Raw genomic sequence first — 24,940 nt, forward strand, 5'->3', positions numbered from 1 at the left:
AGATTGTTGAGTTAAAATGAGGCTTGGTCCGCAAATAGAATGATTGACATGTCGGACTTGCAGAAGATCGGGAATGAGGCTTGGAGCTTCTGGAACACAACTTTCCTGGATGCGGATATGTGAAGCATACAAGGTGAAATAGAGAAAGGTATATCACTATGTGAGAAGAAAAATAGTGGTAGGGGAGGTGCTCAATAAAACTTAACATTTATTAATGTCCTAATAAAATTTAAAATCACGTGATAGTGATGAGTAGTTTGATCAGCTGGGTACAGTGCCACCAATGCGACACTGTTTAGTAGAAAGACACTGTTAATATCATAGGTTATCTCCTAGATTATCCCAGGAGAGTAGAACCCCTATTGAACCCACACTATTCCCAAGGTGAAATAGAGAGAAACATTTGCCCCATATTGACTCCCTTTTGGTCCACGCTTCTACGTGTTGCCCGTGAAGTTATGGGGATTTCTGTACCCAGTTCTCCGCAAGCTGTCTTACTATTTCAGTTCCCTATGTCTTCTACCTCATTCCGAAAGTCCCTCCTTAGTCACATGCTGCAGGCGGAAAAAACTGTCATTCCCCATAGGTGGCGTTCCACTGAACCCCCCACTATTGGTGAGTGGTTGGCGGAAATTGTACTTTCCCAACGCATGGAAGAATTGCTTGCTCTAACCCCTGCGGAGTATGAGCGTTATGTCAAGACTTGATTTGACTGGTTAACCTTCCAGTCCTCCCCTGGGTACCGGGTTCTGCTTACACCCGTTGCGCCTATTACTCCATAGAGCTGTCCCTCCCTTCTCCCCTGGTCCTTCTTTGGTTTCTTTTGTTTCCTGTGCCCCCCTCTTATCTTTGACATGTCTTATACGGTGTTTGTCTTTTGGTCCTTCTTTTTTGCTGCTCTGGATTGCTTCTTTACTTTAACTTGGTCTAGCTCTGTTGGATTTATTTGGCTTTGTTCCATTCTTCCCATTTTCCTTGTTTATTTGCACTTGGATTATTCCACTAGGATGTCCTGCTAATACTGATTGTTTCTTTGTGCCTCATGTTCTCTGCTTGTACAGCATTGTTTGGCATTCATTCATATGTCTGTGACACATTTTTGATGTCCCACTAATACTGATTGTTTCTTTATGCCTCACGTTTTATGCTTTTACAGCATGGTTTGACATTTATTCGCATGTATTTAACATATTTATTGCTGTGTTTCTTTTGTTTGTTTTATCATTTATAAAATAAAAACCTTCTAATCTTAAAAAAAAAAAAAAAACACAAAAAATATTATTTCCAGCTAACCTCTGGCTACAAAAACACACAAGTAAAAATGCCTTGAAATATGCCATGTGTGAAACCATCTTAAAGGATTTTCCATCATGGACCCTTATCCCCAGGGTGTGTCTGATGGTGGGGGAAGGGAGGTGGGTCCTTACCACTAGGACTTTCCCTAGCAATGTTGGGGACTCATACGGCTCCTGCCTGAATGAAATAGCAGTATACTTACTTGAGCGCTATTGTATTCATTTTCTATGGGATTGCTGAAGCTAGTCAAATATATGGTTAGCCTATATTCAGTTCTCCTTTAGAGAATATATGGAGCAGCTGTCGAGTATATGAATTGTAGCTCCATTCAGACTGGAGCTTGTTAGATTTCAGGGGGAGTCCTAGTGGCTGAACCCCACCTCCCCAATCAGACACTTTTTACACTATCCTGTGGAGAGATGATAAGTGTACATTGTGGCAAAACCCCTTAAAGGAAAGAGAAGACAGAGAAGAGAATCCTAAGGAATCATTTTAGAATTGGATGCACAGAGCAGCTTAGACAGAGTTTAAAAAATTAAGTATTTTTTTAAACTAAGCTTTTCGAAGAGGTTGAACCCTCTCCTTGTTCTGACAAAGAGAGGGTTCAACCTCTTGAAATAAGTAGTCCCAATAAAATACTTTAATATTTTCTTTAACTTTGTCCATTGATGGTTAATGGTATCCACATGTTAGAGCCATTCTGAGCATCTGATTCTTCAGTGATTGCTTAGGATTCTATTTTTTGTCCTCTACTACTTCACCTCTCCTCTCTAGGACCCTGGTATTGGATGTAGGCTGCTCCGGACTGCGAGAATATAATTATAAATGTTTTGTATTGTTATTGTGCCAAAGCAGAACACAAGGTGAGTACATCACCTTTTCTACTAAGAGGGTAATGGTACTAGAGAGCACAATGTATGGTGATGTCACCAGGGCAATTCTGCCAGGCAGTCCAGAGAGGCAGCAGCATGGGACCAGGAGGCAGAGGGGTGAGTATAAGGTTTTTTTTTTGTCTTGCCTTTCCCTGCTACCTGGCCATTTTTTTAAGGATTGGAAAATCTCTTTAATTTATTTCTAAATTGGAAATTACAAAATAATAGAGAGACCCCTGAGAAAAAGGTGAGGTTCAGTGGAAGTTAAAAATAATTAACTCCATCCTCTCTTTCTCATTGTAGAGCCAAGGATAACTAGATGTAAAACTGTGATCATTCACAGCAGCCTAAAAAAACTGTGTCAAGCAGCCGCCTAAAAAAACTTTTTTAATGGTTGTTTATGAAATGTGAGTTCCTTCCAGGAAGGAGTTGTGCCCCAAATCCCACTCTTTTTGAAGCAACTTTCACAAAACAGGAGTGAAAGGATCACAATGTGGCATTGTGCAAAATAGCTCTGTAAATGTAGAAATAGAGAAGACGGAAAACTTAAAAGGGGTTATCCAGGATTTGAAAAACAGAGCTAATTCCTTTCAAAAACAGCTCCACGTCTGTCTTCAGGTTTGGTATTTCAACTTAGCTCCATTCTCTTCAATAAAACTGAGCTGCAGAACCACACATGGAGACAGAGTGGGAGTGGTTTTTGAAAGAAATTAGTAGAGATGAGCGAACTTAGAGTAATTCGATTGGTCACAAACTTTAGCCTGCATAAATTAGTTCAGCTTTCAGGTGCTCCGGTACGCTGGAAAAGGTGGGTACAGTCCTAGGAGACTCTCTTCTAGTACTCTCTCCTAGGACTGTATCCACCTTTTCCAGCCCACCGGAGCACCTGAAAGCTGAACCAATTTATGCAGGCTAAAGTCAGCAAACGCTGAGCCGAGAAGTTCTTGACGAATCAAATTACTGTAAGTTCGCTCATCTCTAGAAATTAGCTCTGTTTTCATATTCCTGTATAACCTCTTTAATAATAACATTGTACAAATGAAATATATTGTGTGCTGTGTGCCAACCAGAGGCGTAGCTTTTAGCTTCTGGGCACGGATGAAAAATCTGCAACATGGCCTCATGTGCCAATTTTATTACTAGTCTCTTATGGGGAAGATGTGCCTTGGGGCCTGGGCAACTGCTCCCTCAGCACCCCCTATGTTTACGTCCCTGGTGCCAACAAGCCACTCTGACATGATCAGAATATGTAGTGATATGATCAAAAACTGATATGTTACCCCAGATGAAGCAAAGCCAGCATATTGACCTAGCTATACGATAATACAAATTTAGAGGACAGAATTCTTCTGGAATAGATACATTCACATAAAAACATCTTCCTTTCTTACATAAAGTGTATGTAATATAATCACTATGCTTTGAAGTTCCCAGGTCTATTTACACTGTTTTCAGTGAAGAACGTGTGGCTCTGCCTACAGTCTTCACTGAAAACGCAGGACTGCCCTGGATAGCTCTGTGTCTATGATCATCTGAGAATACGCAGCATGAAATACGCTGCATAAGTGGTACGTGGGACCTTACCCTTATAAGGTATTAGCTTTCTGACTTTTGTGCTATGTGCACTTGCTATGTGCATTTGAAATGCATCACTTTTTCCCCTGTGTTGTATTGTATCCCACATTGTAATGCGGAATAAAGCTTATTACATTTTTATCTGTGAATACAGTGTTTAAAGAAATGGCCTCCTTGTAACATTTCGGGGGAACCTTATTTTCTTACAGACTGACAAGGTTCAGGCGAATTAGGCTAAATGTTATTGTTTACGTAAACCTGGCAAGTAATTTATTTTACCCTTCTGAATAGCAGGATATGATAGAGGGAGAAAAGCTGAGCCCTGTGATCTATATATGTATATGATTTAAGGGAGAACTTTTTTGTAAATAGCAGAGTAAATCCTGACAGGACTCTTAGGATAAAGAGTCCTGCTGACATTGCCACATCCACTAACTGCCAGCCTTCTGTGTACACACACTGATACAGGAGAAGCAGTCAATCATCCGATGTGTGCATGAGGTAGTCATGACTCTTATCTCTTCTAGGAGTTTTGTCAGAATTGACTTAGCTTTTTATTCTGAAATCTTGCTCCAAATCATATAGATTTATACATCACAGAGTTCGGTTTCTCTCCCTCTACGATAGTCTGCTCTTAGATAGGGTGGCATAAATTATCGTACAGGTTCGCTTGAAGTATTTTATATTAAAATATATCATTTGTCTTACTTCTGGAGTTATTTTTGGTGTTGCAGGATTTTTACATCAAGATGCTTTATAGACAAAATGAGTACTAACCAAAGCTCTGTGACACATTTTATTCTCCTGGGTTTTTCTCTTGGCAGTAATACTCAATTATTTTTATTTATATTGTTCCTCTTTATCTATTCCATGACTTTGATGTCCAATCTACTCATCATCACCCTGGTGACATCACAGAGATCACTTCACAAACCCATGTACTTCTTCATTGGAAACTTTTCTTTCCTAGAAATGTGGTATACTACCGTAACTGTTCCCAGGATGCTCAAAGATTTAGGGACTGGAAATAAAACTATATCCTCCCCTGGGTGCATTTGTCAATTTTATTTTCTCTTCTTTCTTGGAGCCACACAACATTTCTTATTGGCGATAATGGCTTATGATCGGTTTCTGGCCATTTCCTATCCTTTGAGATACACCAGTCTCATGAGCAGGTCCACATGTGGAAAGCTTGCTGCTACATCTTGGATTGCTGGTTCCCTATCAATCTCTTTACCAGCTGCTATGATGTCACGGCTAGTCTTCTGTGGACCAAATGCAATTGACCACTTCTTCTGTGATTTCAGTCCTTTGTTACAATTGTCTTGCACTGATACCTGGCTGAATGAGATTATATTTTCTGCCGTGGCATGGACAATAATTCTTGGCTGTATGTTCTTTACTTTTATGTCTTATGTTTCAGTAGTTACTACTATCTTGAGAATACCATCTTCGCTTGGTCGCCAAAAAGCATTTTCTACTTGTGCTTCTCATATAGCAGTTGTTGGCATATTTTTTAGCACAGTCATTTTCATGTATATACGTCCTAAAGCAAAGAGTTCTTCCCCAATTGACAAAGTGGTCTCAGTGTTTTATTCAGTTGTAGTTCCCCTTCTGAACCCCATGATCTACAGCCTACGAAACCAAGAAATTAAAACTGCTCTGTGGAAAGCTCTGGGTAAATTAAAAAACAGCACATAAGTAACACAATGATAGAACAAAAAAATGTTATGAAACTTAAAATGAGTTGGTGGCATTTTCACAGGAGTGAATTCCGAAGAGTTTCTGCATTTTCCCAATGATGAGGATTTTGTTGTCCATTTTCTACAGAATAGGTAGATAAAAATAAATATTTATATAAACACCTTTATAAACACATTTAAAGCACAAGTGTCATTTAAGCAACTTTTGACATGTTGCCAAGACATGTCAAAAGTTGAGCTCTCACTTCTGAGACCTGCGCAGCAGCGCACACCTCACTCCCCAGCTGTCAACTAAGCCTGACCTTTTTTATGCATAGAAGTAAGAAAGGATCAGCCAGTCAGGGAATGAAGCACACTCAGGAGTGAGATCTGACGTGATCTCAGCCTTTGACATGTCTGGGAAACATGTTAAAAGTTGTTTTAAATTACACTAATGCTTTAATGGAGTGGTGAGTAACTAAAAGTAGGCCTCACCCAAGCAGGGCCAACAAAACTACAACTTCCAGCATGTCCTCACTGTAAGGGCATGTTGGGAGTTGTAGTCTTGCAACAGCATGCATTTTTACACCAGGGTGCCTCCAGCTGTTGCTAAACTACAACTCCCATCATGAGTGTTGTAGTTTTGGAACATGGTGCCTCCAGCTGTTGCTAAACTACATCTCCCATCATGGGTGTAGTAGGTTAGCAACAGCGAGCCTCCAGCTGTTGTTTAACTGGAATCTCGCTGTTGCTAAATTACAACTCCCATCATTCAATGATGGGGGTTGTAGTTTAGCAACTGCTAGAGGCTCCACCAACTTTATGGACGTTCTCCCAAGGGGAGAGCGCCATATATGTACTAACCTGTTTTTTGTGTTTTTTTCTTTTAATTTCAGATCCTTGTATCCTGTGGACTACTTCGGATTCAGTGGACTACGTCGATTTTTTTTTATATTAATGAAATGGTTAACGAGGGGTTGTGGGGGTGTTTTTTGGAATAAAAGTTTTTTTTAAATGTGTTGTGTTTTTTTTTTTTTTATTTACTTTACAGGCTTAGTAGTGGAAACTGTCTTATACATGGAGTCCATTACTAATCTGGGGCTTAGCCCTAGCACCAAAAACAGCTAGCACTAACCCCCAACTATTACACCTGTACCCACTGCCACAGGGGTGCCGGGAAGAGCTGGTACCAACAGGCCTGGAGTGTCAAAAATGGCACTCCGGGGCCTATGCTGTAACAGGCTGGCATTATTTATGCTGGGGAGGTCCTCCCCCACCCTGGTAACATCAGGCTGTTTCTGTTTGGTTGGTATCTGGCTGAAATAAAAATAGGGGGAACCTTTTTTTATTACTTATGCAAATATGGTGTTTGGTTACCCATATTTTCATTCTCAGCCAACCAAGCAAGCAGCAACAGCCTGACACTACCGGGGGGGGCAAGGACCATTGTTACTGGCCCTCCCCAGCCTGTTACCGCCTAGGCCCAGGAGCGCCATTTTTGATGCTCCGGGCCTGATGGTACTGGCCTGATGGTACTAGCTGTTTTTGTAGCTAACGCTAAGCCCCATCTTAGTAATGGACTCCATCTATAAGACGGCTTCCACTACTAAGCTTGTAAAGTAAATAAAAAAAAACACAATTAAAAAAACTTTTATAAAAAAAAAACTCCCCCACAAGCCCTCGTTAACCATTTTATTAACATTAAACAAATAAAACGCTGGTCATTGATGTAGTCCACCGAATCCAAAGTAGTCCACTGCATACTCTGATCTGAAATAATAATAAGAAAAACAAACAAAAAAATGGGTTAGTACATTTAGGGGGAAAATAGTGGTTAAAAAAAAGCTGCAATATATAAACATATATATATATATATATATATATTCACAACTGTGACTTTAGAGCAGAGAACTCTCAGAGGAGAGGAGGTGGTGGTCTGAATTTATTTATTGTTTTTTGATTATGTGTGCTAAAAAAAATGGTATTCTAAAGTGATTTATTGTTTTTTGCTTATGTGAGCCAAATTTATCAACCCCCTTTGATAGTATGATAAACATGCCACACATAAGCAAAACTAAAGCACAAAAAAAAAAATAAAAAAAAAAGATTCAGGACTCGCTTACCAAAGCAACAATGATAAATGTAAAAACTGTGGGTGAACTACCTGCCTACTGTGGAGGATATACCTACTTAATGGGGGACCTATTATCCTACCCACTTTTGCTGTGCGGGCATTATTACAAATTGGGGACCAATTTATAGGGAGATTGTGTAGAGGTGGGGAGAGCACTGGAAAATGTGAAGTCTAAGATGCTTGTCCTGCAGATGCCAAAGAGATTACGTTTTTGCTGGAAGAAGTCGTCATAGCGGTCTGAGTCGGAAGTGGAAGAAAAGGAAAGAGTACTACGCTAATCAGAAAAGACGTGACATGGCCATACTATAAAGGGGGGTCTGGTAGAGGATGTCCCCACTCCAGTATTGCCTGAGACTGGGTTTTTCGACTAAACCCATATGCAGCACGAGGCCCCAAAGCGTCCTCATTTTGGCTGCATTGACTAGGAACCAGCCATTGGGCCTAGCCAAAAAGCAGCCCGGGTTTCCGGTGACGAACTGTTGGGAATACATGATCGTCCGCTCCACCATCAGATCGACAAAGTCGTCACTGAAACAATAACTAAAAAAGTCTATTTCAGTGAACCCGACAATGTCAATCTTTATTCCTGAGTCGCCAATAAACTCAGGAATCATAGGCTCGTAGTCTGCTGGCTCAGTCGAGACAAGTTCACCAGTAGGGGGCACCAGTAAACTTGGCTGGGGGGTCTAACTAGTACAAGTGCCAGAGTCAATCGTACTAGCATCGGGAACAGCGTCAGTAGCAAGGGAGGTTTGCGGTCCCGCATGGCGGCATCTCTGCTGCCTTGGTGGCTCATCATCACTAGATGATGAGGAGGATGAGGAAGATAACAAAAAAGTGGGGTCGCCCTTACTGGTGCTTTCAGTGTCGGAGGCAAGTAAGGCATAAACCTCATCTGCTGAAAATGCCCTGCGGGCCATTTCCCTACTCTAATGAGGAAGGGGGTGCTGTGTGTGGTGTGGTGCTGGACTACCTGCCCTAACCCACCACCTAACAAAAAAACAAAAAAAAATTATATATATATATATATATATATATATATATATAATAAAATTAGACAAAAAAATGAAAAAGAAAGTTGTCTAAATAAAAAAATAAAAAAATCGGACTTGTAGCGCAAAAAGCCCTGCGCCAAAAAAAGGGCATTTACCTAATCAGTGGTGTGCGCACTGGTAAGCGATTGGTGGCAGCAGGGGGTGCGGAAGTCAGTGGGGGGTCTGGCCACTCAGCCCAAAACAGTGGCTGGTGGCACAGACACAGACCCCCCCCCCCCCCAAAAAAAAAAAAAAACTTTAAACCCAAAATAAAAGTGGTCAGGGTCTGCTGCTGGTGGCATGAACCGCTAAAAGGTGAAAAAATAAAAGCCGCTTATAATCCCCCAAAAAGCTAAATTGATCAGCGGTGGGTGTGCAATTTTTTAACAGTGGTCGGCGGCTCTTTTATAGGGAAGAGGGTCTGGCCACACAGTTAGCGCAAAAATAATAATAATTTGTGCCCAAAAGAAGGCTGGGGCAGACCGCAGCAACCCTGTAGGGTTCAGGTCACACAGCTGCAGAAAAAAAATATATAAATATATATATCTTTTTTTGTTTGTTTGTTTTTTACCACCTAAAGCTTTCCCTACCTAATCTAACACTGTCCCTATACACTACCGTGCCAGAGGATGGCACTAAATTTACTTTTTACAGGCTCAATAGGGGAGATAGCAGCACGGGGCTCCGTTCTGCACACCAACACACAAAGTGTGAGTGGGCAGAGCGGGGCAGCATGTATTAACCCCCCCCCCCCCTCCCTGCCTCTCAGTGCCGTGATTGGTCCGGTCGCTGCAGCTGGCCAATCACAGCTGTCCTGGGGGGTTGCATCACTGCCACCTCCCAGTACAGTATGGAAGGTGATTGGTGGTGTGTCATACACCACTGATTACCCTCCTTTTCCAGTCATCCGAGACCTGAAAACACTGCAAATCGCCAGTCTGAATTGACCAGCGATTGCCGATATGGGGAGGTTCCCAGGACCCCCCTCGCCAATGTCCCTGGATGCCTGTTGAATGATTTCAGCAGCCATCCTGTTCTGATCACTGCCCGTCGAGTGGCGGTGACTGGAAATCCGCAGGGCGTACCTTTACCTGTATCCATTCTGCAGATCTGATCAATAGAAATGCAGTTTTTCTCTGCCCAAAGTATGGAAAAGGTGAAATGTTTTGAAAAGGGCCTGAGAGCTTGTAAGACTCCTTAGGTATAACACATGTAACAACTCCCTCATCCATCTGGATTAGGATTCCTGTTGGCTCATGCACACTGAAGAATTTCAGCAAGAATTTCCTCAAGAATCAGCGCCGCTTGTAATCATTGTTTATTTCACACCAAAGTGTCTGCAATAAAAGACTAATGGGTTTTTCAGAGCTGGATTTTATCTAAAGAATGAACATGTTCATTCTTTTGGTGGGATCCAAATCCGCGTTGAAACCTCCATAGTGTGCACTAAGCATCACAGGCAGGCTCTACCAATAGAAGAGTCCCAGCAGTGACGGAGGATCAGGAAAGTGCTCCGGCTGCCGGGATCTGACTCACTGCATTACCAATGATAGCTTTAACAAGCATTTAGATGCCGCTGTCAACAGCATCTGCAACTCTAATGCCTAGAGGGGAATGTGGCTCACCCCACCTGAAGAATGGGAATGATTGATTATTACAGGTAAGCTGCAAACCCACAATGGGGGGAATTAAATTGTTGTGCCTAAACTGCAGTGACTCTTGTGCCAAAAAGTGATTCAAGGTATTATCATATAAATGAAGCTGGTGTGCCAAAAAAGAACAGGTACTTAGTTTCCTGCTCCCTTGATTGTGAGGATTTTGCATGTTAACTTTGGAAACAGTTTCACTGATACATTCAAAGAAACAATACTTTTTTATGCAATACTGATGCATGATAAGTCATTTTGAAGCTGACTTAGAGCCATATTACACAGGGTGATCACTTGTCATAAACTATCTGATTAAGTCTGGCAACATTGATCACATGCTCTGGATGCTAACGGCATCAGCTTCGGTGCTCCACTGTTCTTCCAGACCAGGGACTTACTGTTATGGGTCATAGCAATAGGCCCCCAAACCAGAGAAGCATAGAAGCAGAGGCATGGGGCAGAAGCAACTACATGGAGCAGTGTGGAGACCTACAATATTTTGGAGCACAAAGCAGCCACTATTACTGTGTGGGGCAATACACATGGGGAGTTTGGAAAGAGGTGGGCACTGTGCTGGAGAAAGGAGCAAGGAGAAATCTTAACAGTGGTCTAGGCCAAATAGTGAAGAAAAGTAAAAGTGAACGACTCAGAGAAGACGTCACCCATGAGTCAGGGGCTTGGGGAGATAGGGAGAGGAGAACGGGGCCTGGCTAGAGGATATTGAGTAAAGAAAAACATATAAATGTAAAATAACAGAAACAATATTAATTATAAATGATATTAACATAGGGGGAATAACCATTTTCAGAAATGCCTGCCAAGGGGTACTCGGCCAAAAAAAGATTGGGAACCACTAATTTAGGCTCAAATTTTGTAAACAAAGAAATACAGGAAAATCATCATGAATGTGGTAAAACATCAATCGGCCCTTAGAAAGCGACAATCCAGAGCAAAGAAAAAAAAAACTGTTACACCTCATAATTTAGGGGAGTGTATCAGATTTTTACTGAATAAAGCCAGATGTTCTTTTTTTCTAATCTGTTTCAATTTTCTGTCATTTTACATTTTTTTAATTTTATGCAAATTATTATGGGGGTAGACATCTTGCCTCAGCATTAAGTGATATGTTTTACTGCAGGACCTATGTACCATAGACAACAAAGAACAGGACCTGTCCCACTTACATGAGTTGCAGATGCTACTGGGCATTCTCTGTGACCTTTTCAGAGGTCATTTTATAGGCAGGGGGATGTTGAGCTTTGTTGTGGTTTCACTTTTCACTGTGCTCCTAGGCTTTACTAGGAGATGATCTGTACAGAACAGGAAGTCTCAACTTAGTTTTAGGCCTAGTGTACAGAATAGAAACTGCAAGATTTCATAACTATTTTAAAATATACAATCATGGCCATAAATGTTGGCACCCCTGAAATGTTTCAAGAAAATGAAGTATTTCTCATAGAAAAGGATAGCAGTAACCCATTTTGCTATACAAATTTTTATTCCCTTTGTGTGTATTGTAACTAAACCAAAAAAGGGAGGGAAAAAAAAAGCAAATTGGACATAAATGTCACACCAAACTCCAAAAATGGTCTGGACAGAATTATTGGCACCCTTTCAAAATTGTGGAGAAATAAGATTGTTTCAAGCAAGTGATTCTCCTTTAAACTCACCTGGGGCTAGTAACAGGTGTGGGCAATATAAAAAAAAATCACACCTGAAAGCAGATAAAAAGGAGAGAAGTTCACTTAGTCTTTGCATTGTGTGTCTGTGTGTGCCACGGTAAGCATGGACAACAGAAAAAGAAGTGTGTCAGAGCACTTGAGAACCAAAATTGTGGAAAAATGTCAACAATCTCAAGGTTACAAGTCCATCTCCAGAGATCTAGATTTGCCTTTGTCCACAGTGCGCAACATTATCAAGAAGTTTGCAACCCATGGCACTGTAGATAATCTCCCTGGGTGTGGACGGAAGAGAAAAATTGTACAGCCCAGTGTCAGAAAGCTGGGTTTGCATCCGAGATCTTGTGACTTTCAGCAGGACAATGACCCCAAATATAGGTCAAAAAGCACCCAGAAATGGATGGCAACAAAGCGCTGGAGAGTTCTGAAGTGGCCAGCAATGAGTCCAGAGCTAAATCCCATTGAACGCCTGTGGAGAGATCTTAAAATTGCTGTTGGGAAAATAAAAGAGAAAATAAGAGACCTGGAGCAGTTTGAAGAGTGGTCCAACATTCCGGCTGAGAGGTGTAAGAAGCTTATTGATGGTTATAGGAAGCGACTGATTTCAGTAATTTTTTCCAAAGGTTGTGCAACCAAATATTATGTTAAGGGTGCCAATAATTTTGTCCAGCCCATTTTTGGAGTGACATTATGTCCCATTAGCTTTTTTCCTCCTTTTTTTGTTTAGTTCCAATACACACAAAGGGAATAAACATGTGTATAGCAAAACATGTGTTACTGCAATCCTTTTCTGTGAGAAATACTTCATGTTCTAGAAAAAATTCACGGGTGCCAACATTTACGGTCATGACTGTAGATGTAACATTATTAAAAAATAAAAAAAAATAAATCACCAATTTTTTTTAAAGCATACTTGTCATTAAAAAAAAAAGATGCTTATATAATTTTACTCACTAGGTCATGCAGAGGCTTTACATGTCTTTTTCTATGTGTCTGGCTTCTGTGTTTTGTTCACAAATCCCTTGGTTCTGCTGTTCACTCATTCTGATATCCACTGCTCAGGAGGGGGGGGGGGAGGAGGTGTTGAGGCAAGCACTACTGAGCCCGCCCTCACTCACCATGCATTTACTTCTGTCCTAAGTCTGCTGTGCTAGGTCTCTCCCTCTCTAATCACTGCAGGCTGCTCTCTAACCCCCTCCTCTATCACTCCTGTTTTCAGACAGGAGTCTGATCCAACAGTTGCAGCATCTATATAGACAGAAGCACCATTGGATTGGCATAAGTTGTGACATAGGTCCCCTCTAAACCCCATATAGTAGTTATGCCCCATACAGTAATAGGAGGAGGAAGCAGTGTCTCCTCATGCCCAGATGCAATCAGAGAAGGAGAGGGACGCATCAGAAAAGCCCATTGGACCTCCCTCTGTTACTCATCGGCTCCCTGCAAAATGATTGCGGGGCGCCTAAGGTTGCCATAGTAAGCGGAGGCCTGAGGAAGAGGCTGATCTGCAATACTATGCCTGTCAGTGTAACACTGACATTAGCATAATACAGTGCAGTACAGTTGTGATTAGTTATATAAAAGTGACAAATGTATAAAAATGAAATGGGTCGGGGGGAATAAAAATGTGAAAAAATATATATCTAAATGTTTGTGTGTGTGTATATATTTTTTTTTTTTTTTTTTTTTTACATGTAGATTGTGAAATTGAGGCAGGATTAAAGGGGTATTCCAGGCCAAAACTTTTTTTATATATCAACTGGCTCCGGAAAGTTAAACAGATTTGTAAATTACTTTCATTAAAAAATCTTAATCCTTGCAATAGTTATTAGCTTCTGAAGTTGAGTTGTTTTTTTCTGTCTAACTGCTTTCTGATGACTCACGTTCCTATGGGGATATTCTCCCATCATGCACAGCTCCCGGGACGTGACATCATCATTGAGCAGTTAGACAGAAAACTTCAGAAGCTAATAACTATTGAAAGGATTAAAGGACATCTGCAGCGTAATTAACACTTATCGGTGTTTGATCGCGGGGGGTCCGACCGCTGGGACCCCCTGTGATCTCCTGTACGGGGTCGCGGCTATGCCGTGGCTCTCCCGTGCAGGGGGCGTGCCAGCCGCAGCATGACGTTGCAGCCGCCACGCATCCTCCATACATCTCTATGGGAGAGGCGGGGAGGCAGTGTTCCTGCCTCCCCGTCTCCCCCATAGAACTGTATTGGGACGGGGAGGAGACGGGGCGTCACCGTCGACCTCTAGGTAGACGCTATGAGCGCTATTGGCGGCACCCGTTAGGGAGATCGAGGGGGGTCCCAGCGGTCGGATCCCCCGCGATCAAACACTTATCCCCTATCTAGTAGATAGGGGATAAGTGTATATTGTGCTGCAGTTGTCCTTTAAGATTTTTTAATAGAAGTAATTTACAAATCTGTTTAACTTTCTGGAGCCAGTTGATATATATATAAAAAAGTTTTTGCCTGGAATACCCCTTTAAGGGCGATGAAAGGGTGTTTTTCCTAGTCCTCACACAATTGTATCGGTAAAAAAAAAAAAGTTACATCTCATAATATGGTGGTACAAAGATGATTTTTTAACAAATATTTATTTTATGCTATACATGTAATAAAATAAAAGTGTATAAATTTAGTATTGTCATAATCAAAGCAACCTCCAGAGTAAAGTTAACATATCATTTATACTGCATAAGGAATTACATAACAATAAATAAAAAACAACTACAGAATAATTTTTCATTTTATTTGTATCACAAGTGGCAGATGTGCCCTAGAATGGTACCAATGAAAAAATATTTTTGCACCCCAAAGGCCTCTGCAACTTGATATGATAACAACAAAATATGATATTATGATACTATGATATTATGCCCCAGAATCCACACAATGCTTCTTCATATCTGAGGCCATATCAGTCACGTATCGCACAAGGGCCACATATGGGATATTTCTAAATACATCAGAAACAGGGAAATAAATATTGAATTGCATTTTTCTATCAACAGAAAAAAAAAACTTTGGATTAAGATGGAAAATCTTCAAATAAAAATGATTTTTTTCACCTACAGATGCTCTAATTTCTGTAAAACACCTAAAGGGTTAATAAACTTCTTAAATGTCATGCTTTATGGGGTATTCAAATCAATATTCTTGAAAATGTGTTTAATTGCTGCTTAACCCCTTAAGGACACATGACGTTCTCATACGTCTCCATTTCCGAGTCCTTAAGGACACATGACGTATGAGAACGTCATGTGTTTTACCGACCCCCACAACCATCTGGAGCGGAGCCGGTCCCCGATGCCTGCTGAAATCGTTCAGCAGGCATCGGTGCATATCGCCCAGGGGGGTCATGATGACCCCCCATGTCGGCGATGGCCGCAGATCGCTGGACAATTCAGTCCAGCGATCTGCGGCGGATTCCGGGTCAATCGGGTCTCCAGTGACCCGGTGACCCGGAATTATTGGCTGATCGGGGCCGTCAGAGACGGCCCCGAACAGCCAGAGCCAGCAGGGGTGAGGTGGCACTGGTGCCACCTCACGATCGCCCTGATTCGTCGGCCGGATTACCGGCCGACCAATCAGGGCGCCTGCTGCGGGTGTCACTCCCGCAACCCGCTCCACCCCTCTTCCGGAGGACGTGAGCGGGTGCGGGACGTGCACCCCGGGTGCTGGGGACCCCGATCCCCGGCGCCCCTGTTGGGATCGGGGCCCCAGGAGCAGCGGCGGCGGCGGAGACGACGAGGGACTGACCTGTGCGGCGAGGATCGTTGGAGGTGAGTGACAGCCTCCTGCTGTTGCTTAGCAACAGCTCCCAGCATGCAAAAAGGGCATGCTGGGAGCTGTAGTTATGCAAAAGCAGGAGGCAGACCACCACAACTCCCAGCATTCCCTTATGGGCATGCTGGGACTTGTAATTTTGCAACAGCTGGAGGCACATTCTTTCTATGGAAAAGTGTACCTTCAGCTGTTGTGTAACTACAACTCCCAGCTTGCACAATCAGCTAAAGTGCATGCTGGGAGTTGTAGTGGTGCATCTGGTGGTTGCATAACTACAACTCCCAGCATGCCCGTTGGCTGTCGGTGACTGCTGAGAGTTGTAGTTTTGCAACAGCTGAAGGCACACTGAGTTAAGTAGCAAACCAGTGTGTCTCCAGCTGTTGCATAACTACAATCCCCAGCATCCCCAGCCAAAGTAGTATGCCTCCAGCTGTTGCATAACTACAAGACCCAGCATGCCCTTCCGCTGTCCGTACATGCTGGGGGTTGTAGCTTTTGCAACAGCTGAAGGCACACTGGTTGCAAAACACTGAGTTTGTTACCAAACTCGGTGTTTCACAACCAGTGTGCCTCCAGCTGTTGCAAAACTACAACTCCCAGCATGCACTGATAGACTGTACATGCTGGGAGTTGTAGTTTTGCAACAGCTGGATGTTCCCCCCCCCCCCCCCAATGTGAATGTACAGGGTACACTCACATGGGCGGAGGATTACAGTAAGTATCGGGCTGCAAGTTTGAGGTGCGGCAAAATTTCTGCCGCAGCTCAAACTGCCAGCGAGAAACTACTGTGAACCCCCGCCCATGCGACTGTACCCTAAAAACACTACACTACACTAAAACAAAATAAAAAGTAAAAAACACTACATATACACATACCCCTACACAGCCCCCCTCCCCTCCCCAATAAAAATGAAAAACGTCTGGTACGCCACTGTTTCCAAAACGGAGCCTCCAGCTGTTGCAAAACAACTACTCCCAGTATTGCCAGATAGCCGTTGACTGTCTAGGCATGCTGGGAGTTTTACAACAGCTGGAGGCACCCTGTTTGGGAATCACTGGCGTAGAATACCCCTATGTCCACCCCTATGCAAGTCCCTAATTTAGGCCTCAAATGCGCATGGCGCTCTCACTTTGGAGCCCTGTCGTATTTCAAGGCAACAGTTTAGGGTCACATATGGGGTATCGCCGTACTCGGGAGAAATTGCCTAACAAATTTTGGGGGGTATTTTCTGCTATTACCCTTTTTAAAAATGTAAAATTTTTGGGAAAACAAGCATTTTAGGTAAAAAAAATATATATTTTTTTACATATGCAAAAGTCGTGAAACACCTGTAGGGTATTAAGGTTCAAACTACCCCTTGTTACGTTCCCCGAGGGGTCTAGTTTCCAAAATGGTATGCCATGTGTTTTTTTTTTTGCTGTCCTGGCACCATAGGGGCTTCCTAAATGTGGCATGCCCCCAGAGCAAAATTCGCTTTCAAAAAGCCAAATGTGACTCCTTCTCTTCTGAGACCTGTACTGCGCCAGCAGAGCACTTTTCACCCCCATATGGGGTGTTTTCTGAATCGGCAGAAATTGGGCTTCAAATTTTGTGGGTATTTTCTGCTATTACCCTTTTTAAAAATGTAAACATTTTGGGAAACCAAGCATTTTAGGTAAAAAATAGATATATTTTTTTTACATATGCAAAAGTCGTGAATCACCTGTAGGTTATTAAGGTTCACTTTACCCCTTGTTACGTTCCCTGAGGGGTCTAGTTTCCAAAATGGTATGCCATGTGTTTTTTTTTGCTGTCCTGGCACCATAGGGGCTTCCTAAATGCGGCATGCCCCCCAAAAACCATTTGTCGCTCCTTCCCTTGTGAGCCCTCTACTGCGCCCGCTGAAAAATGAACATAGACATATGAGGTATATGCTTACTCGAGAGAAATTGTGTTTCAAATACAAGTAAAAATTTTCTCCTTTTTACCCCTTGCAAAAATTCAAAAATTGGGTCTACAAGAACATGCGAGTGTAAAAAATGAAGATTTTGAATTTTCTCCTTCACTTTGCTGCTATTCCTGTGAAACACCTAAAGGGTTAATACACTTACTGAATGTCATTTTGAATACTTTGGGGGGGTGTAGTTTTTATAATGGGGTCTTTTATGGGGTATTTCTAATATGAAGACCCTTCAAATCCACTTCAAACCTGAACAGGTCCCTGAAAAATAGCGAGTTTGAAAATTTTGTGAAAAATCGGAAAATTGCTGCTGAACTTTGAAGCCCTCTGGTGTCTTCCAAAAGTAAAAACTCATAAATTTTATGATGCAAACATAAAGTAGACATATTGTATATGTGAACCCAAAAAATATATACTTTGAATATCCATTTTCCTTACAAGCAGAGAGCTTCAAAGTTAGAAAAATGCTAAATTTTCAAATTTTGGGATTTTTCACCAAGAAAGGATGCAAGTTACCATAAAATTTTACCACTAAGTTAAAGTAGAATATGTCACGAAAAAACAATCTCGGAATCAGAATGATAACTAAAAGCATTCCAGAGTTATTAATGTTTAAAGTGACAGTGGTCAGAATTGCAAAAAACGCTCCGGTCCTTAAGGCGTAAAATGGCCTGGTCCTTAAGGAGTTAACTTATGAATCTTCTAATGTCCTAAAAAGTGAAAGGATGTTTAACCAAGAATGCCTACACATAGACATATTGCAGATGTAAATTTAATAATTCATTTATTTGGCATGACTTTTTCTCCTATGAGCAGAACATTTCTAATCTAGAAAAATGCTAACTTTTTTACTAGTTTTACAAACTTTAGGAGTTTTTCCCAAAAAAAAACCCACTTAATATAGCAACCAAGATTTACCAAGTACTAAATGCATTTGTTGTCTAATTCTTGTTTTCTTCCCCTAAAATTACTAAGGTGATGGACCCTTTAAAAAATACAACTTGGTATCTGACTAGGGGCTTGGCTGGCCCCTGGGGTTTGTTATGTTGCTTAAATAACTCTACTTCATGTTATTATGATTAGGTCAATGTCATTGCACATGGTCATGTGGCTCTATGGGGGAGATTTATCATTGCTTTTAGAGCATTTATTTTGTCTATGTTTTGGCGCAGTTCAGGCGCAAGCAGCATATTTAGCGACTTTTATGCATCTTTTGATATAGACAGTTTCACTTTTTTTTGCCTACCCGTACAACTTTTTCTTTTTGACCATGCAGTGGTCACATATTTATCATTTGCAACTTTTGTCAAAAGTAGGAATCACTTCTACCTTGCGCAATTCAACCTTTAACTTCTTGTGGATGACAGCGTCCCACTCCCCTTCTTGACACACACTCAGGAGCCGAGTGCAGGTCATAGCTGGGTGGTCCTGGCAGCTATCTGCCACCAGGACCCATCTCTAATGCCAGACATCACCGATCACGGTGATGCCCGGCTTTAACGCCTAAGACACCGCAATCAAATTTAATTGTAGCGTCTAAAATGCAAGTAAAAATGTCGAGTCAGCTCTGTGAAATTAAAGGAGATATCCAATAGTGAAAAAAACGAAATGAAGTACCTGCCACAATGTAGACCTTGTCTCCATCATCACACAGCACTTTTCATTATTTGTCTGACCGCTCCCATTTGTGAGATATGCTGCAGTGAAAATCCCTGTACTTCCTGATTATTGAGCTCAGCTCCCATGATCCTTTTCACTCTCACACAGCCGACTTCCTCCCAAGTACAAAACATAATCTACGCCCCCATACAATAAAATAACGCCCCCAAGCCGTCCTCTAACACCCCCTACTATGCTAAGTCACTGCCCTTCCTAGTGCTCACCAATCACAGTCCTCATAGCTGCACCAATCACAGCACACACATTGCTATGCCGACTGACATTGTATATACGCCCATTCATTACAAGCTGCGCTATCCTGACATAAAAAGATACAAGATGCATAATATGCAGGGGGGAGAATGAGGACTTACACCAGTGGTCCTCAACCTGTGGACCTCCAGATGTTGCAAAACTACAACTCCCAGCATGTCTGCTAGGAGTTGTAGTTTTGCAACATCTGGAGGTCCGCAGGTTGAAGACCACTGACGTACAGAGCTCCTTCCCTCCCCTGCTCTGTCTACATAGTACACACAGAGCAGAAGACAGTGCAGGGGGAGAATGAGGACGTACACAGCCCCTCCCCTCCCCCAGCTCTGTCTACACACAACCTCATTTATCACGGGTAGGTTTCAAGTTTTCACGGGGAAAACACAGAGCAGGGGAGTGAAGGAGCTGTGTACGTCAGTGGTCTTCAACCTGCGGACCTCCAGATGTTGCAAAACTACAACTCCTAGCAGGCATGCTGGGAGTTGTAGTTTTGCAACATCTGGAGGTCCGCAGGTTGAGGACCACTGGTGTAAGTCCTCATTCTCCCCCTGTCTTCTTGTATTATGAAGAGCTGCACTCTCCATCCTCTGGGAGGGGGGGGGGGGGGGGTGAGGGGCGTGGCTTATCTCCTGCAGACCTCGGGCTCTGCGGTCAGAATTTTTCATGGGTTAGAGTATGCTGCGCTTGCGCAGCGAAGCATCAGTGATTGGCTCTGACTACAGAGCCAATCTGCATTGTGGAGGAGAGGGGCTGTACAGGGGGAGAGGGTATAATGAATGGGCCGGGCGAAGCCGTGCACGGGGCGGGCAGCAGAGCAGAGAGAAATGACAAGCTGACCTCAAAATGGCCGCGGGTGAAGAGAATGCGTGGGTTGACATGCTGAATTATGCAGCACTTCCTGTCCAGAGGAAAACCAGGAAAAAAGCTACTTTCCGTTCCACTTGGTTTAAGTAAGTATATTGCAGAGTCATATAACTTTTAAAACTGTTGCTAACGGTATAGAATTTTTCACCATTGGACTGCGCAAAATTCATCATCCTGCTGCACCTTCTTGATAAATAAGATGAACGCTAGTGAAACCCACCACTCAAATAAACGTAGGAAAATAGCTCTACCGTAGACATTCTTTGATAAATTTGGGCCTATGTTTTTATGTAACTGTCGATTTATCAAGATGTACCATGTCGGGATTGTCCTGCCTCATTCTTCTTCCAATTATATTGGAAAATTAATAAAACATTTTTCAAAAAAGTAAAAAATACTATAGGGGAGATCAATCAAAAATTGTGTTAAAATTGTGTTGAGAAAGAGTGGTGCAGTTGCCAATAGCAACTAATCAGATTGCTTCTTTCATTTTTAAAGAGGCCTGTGAAAAATGAAAGCAGCCATTTGATTTGTTGCTATGGACAACTGCACCACTCTTCCTCTGTACAAGTTTTGATCAATCTCCCCCCCATTGTGTAACAAAAAAAAAAAATCTCAGAATCGCTTCAGTCTGTAAAAGCATTCCAAAGATATTACCACACAAAGAGACAGAAGTCAGATTTTAAAAATGGGGCTTGGTTATTAAAGGGGGGACTCTGAAAAACATTTTTTTTATATAATCAACTGGTACCAGGAACATGCGGCAGAATGAGCATTTTTATTTGCGTCTTTGCAAAAAATAAAAATAAAACTGCCAGAAAGTAAAACAGATTTGTAAATTACTTATATTTAAAAATCTTAATCCTTCCAGTACTTATCAGCTGTTGATAACTACAGAGGATTTTTTTTTCTTTTTGAATTTCTTTTCTGTCTGACCACAGTGCTCTCTGCTGACACCTGTCTGTTTTATGAACTGTCAAGAGCAGGATAGGTTTGCTATGGAGAATTTGCTCCTGCTCTTAACAGTTCCTGAGACAGACAGAGGTGTCAGCAGAGAGCACTGTGGTCAGACAGAAAATACATTTAAAAAGAAAAGAACTTCCTGTGGAGCATACAGCAGCTAATAAGTACTGGAAGGGTTAATATTTTTAAATAGAAGTAATGTACAAATCTTTGGCACCAGTTGAATATGTTTTTCACCAAAGTACCCTTTTAAGGTCAAAACAAACCAAGGAGGGAAGGGTTAAGTAATGCTTCAGCTGTCTTTCAGAATCTTATAACGGACATCTTTTGTAAGTTTTGGGGTAAATTTCTAGTGGTATATTTAAATGACATATTAATTTACTAGAGAAGTGTGCTTCAGATTTAATGTCAAAATCAAGTGATTGCTAAACTTGAGAACTGTCTCTTTGGAGTACAAGTTTTGTTACATTTTGTTTCCTAATTGTAACGTTATGTGCTCCGGCCACACACGCTAGTTGTGAGCACATGGTACTGTTAGCTGCTGCTGTTAGCGGGGCTGGGATTCGCATCAAAGGACGCGTCTGCATGCGAATCCCAGTCCATCACTCACCAGGTGCTTCTCCTGCCCCCGCCTCTCTGCTCTGGCGCGCGTGTCCCTGTCCCCTAGGGCGTGCACGCCAGAGCTTTAAGTTTTAAAGGGCCAGTGCGTTCATTGGTGTAGTACACCTGTGGCTCATTGATAAATTCCTCCTCCTCCCACACTTCCCGGCCAGATCTTTGTTGCCTTGTGCCTGAGAGAAAGCATTCCTGAGCATTGCCTTGCTATGTATCTGATCCTTTGCTCTGTGACCTGACCTTGCTCCTCTGCCACCTGCCTACTGACCTCCTGCTAGGTCCTGACTACGCTACTGTGCCGCCTGCCCTGACCTTCTGCTGTCCTGACTATGAGCTGCCTTATCCCTCCTGTGCCTCGCATCTCCTCAGCCGCTGTGTGGTCGAGCCATGCCAGGGGTAGCGACCTGGGTGCCGCCTTCCACTGCAAGTCCATCCCTGGTGAAAACCCGCAACACCTTAGATTCCACTCCCTGGTACGGTCCGAGTCATCTGCCACACAGGTCCAGCGGATCCACATCCACCGATGTTCCTGTCTTCTGAAATGTGAGTGTTACACTAATGCTTATAAGATGTTTAAAGGGTAGCTCCCACCATCCTATTTTTTTTTTTGCTAGCCCGTACCCCCCCCCCCCGCTACGGCACTAGCCCGTTCACTCCTCAGCCCCCAACCCCCCCCCCCCCGCCCCGCATACCCCGTTCCCTCATTACACTTGCAGTTACTGCAGAGTCTGGCAGCGGGCGTGCAGGGACAGTGGCGGCAACGAGGCGGTGGCAGCGATGTGCGGGAGGAGTGGTCTCCCAGCCAGTGGCCGGGGAGCAAATGTGCTCGCTCCCGCCTGTCTAATTGACAGGCAGGGAGCGAGTGCAGCCTAACTGAAAAAGGACTGATTGCCACTCCAAAATCAGTCCTTTTTCAGTGGCCGTTTTTTAATTGTAAATTAAACCTTTTTAATGAAAAAAAAAATTATAAAAGTATATTAGAGATATGTTTTAGTACATAAGTACTACAACATATCAAAAAATAAAGTTGGTGACAGTGCCCATTTAAGGTCCAGGCTGTCACAGACTGGGTACATCCTACTTCACTGAAAGCCCTACAGAGGTTCTTGGGGTTCACAAACTATTATTGTAAAGTTACACAAACATTTTCTGTGATTGCCAAACCATTAATTGACTTGACACTTACAGGGGTGGATTTGGCCTGAAGCCTAAGGCTATAGAGGCTTTTGAGAATCTTATGAAAAACTTCACTACTGCTCCTGTCCTCATTTAGTCAGACTTGACAAATCCCTTTACTGTGGAGGTTAATGCCTCTTTAGTAGGTGTTGGAGCAGTTCTCCCACAAGGAACTCGTTCTCACACTCATTTGTGGCCTTGTGTCTTTTTTTTTTTTTTGCGTAAATTTTCTTCTGCTGAATGCATTTATGACATGAGGAATAGAGAATTGTTGACCATCAAATGGGCTTTTGAGGAGTGGTACCATTTCTTGGAAGGAGCTATGCATACAGTTACAGTTATTACTAACCATAAACATATACCCTTCCTGGAATCGGCAAAACACATCAATCCACGCCAAGCTCGATGGGCCTTGTACTTTACCAGGTTTGATTTTGTCAGTACGTATCAACCAGGTTCCAAAAATGTGAAAATGGCACCTTGTCTAGAAGTTTTGTGCCAAGTAAGCCTTCTAACCCAACCCTGAGACCATACCCCCAGGGTCTTGTGGTTTCTACCATATTACCACATCTTACGTGTAAGATTAGGGCTGATCAGAGAACAGTACTCCTAAAAACAGTGTCTGACAAACTGTACCTTCTCAACTCTGCCTCAGAGTCCTCGATGCATGCAATACATCACCCCTAGCAGGTATCTAGGTATTGCAGGAAATAAAAATTTGGTGCAAAGGAGTTTTTAGCAGCCTACCCTTTGTATTCACCTGTGAGACTTATGCCCGAGACAAACCCCCCCCCCCCCTACTCGGTATGCAGGAGAGTTGTGCTCATTGCTCATTCCTGATAGACCATGGACCCACATATTTGGATTTCATTATCGATTTCATGATGGATCTGCCCCTCTTGGAGGGAAATGATGGTATTATGGGTGATGGTAGATAGATTTAGCACACAATGTCATCTAGTTCCATTGAAAAGACTCCTTTTGGCCAAGGTTCTTGCAAATATTTTCAATAACGATATAGTTTGTTACCATGGTATTCCAGTTAATATTTTGTCTGATACGGGGGGGGGGGGGGGCAGAGAGGATGAATCAAAATGTTAAACAATACTTAACCCCTTCCTGATACATGTATGTCATGGGTCGGGTGAGCGGACATGGCGCGGACGAGGTCCGTGTCATAACTGGGAGATGTCAGCTACTATCAGCAGCGGACATCTGCCGGTAATTACAGATAATGGAGATCGCTCCAATGTCCATAATTCAACTGGTTAAATACCGTGATCTATACAGATCACAGCATTTAAACATTAAATGCCGCTATTCACTGGTGTCTAGGAGGGGGCTATGGGTTGCTAGGGAAGCCCGAGGCCTTACCTTGTCCTTGGCGTCTTCCCTGGCTCTATGATTGCTTAAGGCTACCTTTGGCAGGCCTTAGCAAAAGAGCAAAGATTTCATGAATCAGTGTAATGCAAAAGCATTACATTGATCTATGTAAGCCATCTGATGATGGCTTATGATAGGTCCCATGCTGTGCAACAGTAATTAAACCATAGAATTATCATCAGGATTGCTAATTTTGGAATCAGATCAAGAAGTAAACCGAGGATGAAACCAACCGACACAATCTGAAGGAGACATCCCAATACAATAATCTTTTGTGATTATTAGTGGCAAACTTGACAAGAGACAAAAACGAAACCCACTCATACTGCAGATGACCCAACAAATTTTTTTTT

At 42.5% G+C, this 24,940-nt stretch overlaps 2 protein-coding genes across 2 annotated transcripts in view; one reads left to right on the forward strand and one right to left on the reverse strand.

The window, feature by feature from the left end:
• Nucleotides 1-19,368, reverse strand: part of TEP1 (telomerase associated protein 1) — a 148,718-nt gene extending 129,350 nt beyond the window's left edge. The window contains exon 1 of the mRNA XM_056528586.1: nt 19,275-19,368. The gene's annotated coding sequence lies outside the window, so the exon portion shown is untranslated. The remainder of the gene's footprint in view (nt 1-19,274) is intronic.
• LOC130278098 (olfactory receptor 11L1-like) lies at nt 4,509-5,563 on the forward strand. Its single transcript, XM_056528588.1, has one exon. The coding sequence runs from the start codon at nt 4,509-4,511 to the stop codon at nt 5,442-5,444; it is 936 nt and encodes a 311-aa protein (XP_056384563.1). The 3' UTR covers nt 5,445-5,563.
• Nucleotides 19,369-24,940: the final 5,572 nt, after the last annotated feature.

This window comes from Hyla sarda, chromosome 1 (genome assembly GCF_029499605.1).
Source record: "Hyla sarda isolate aHylSar1 chromosome 1, aHylSar1.hap1, whole genome shotgun sequence".
NCBI classification, from domain to species: domain Eukaryota; kingdom Metazoa; phylum Chordata; class Amphibia; order Anura; family Hylidae; genus Hyla; species Hyla sarda.

Excerpts from the sequence above, each read along its gene's own strand:
- LOC130278098 (XM_056528588.1), top strand. The coding sequence starts at position 4,509 with ATGAGTACTAACCAAAGCTCTGTGACACATTTTATTCTCCTGGGTTTT.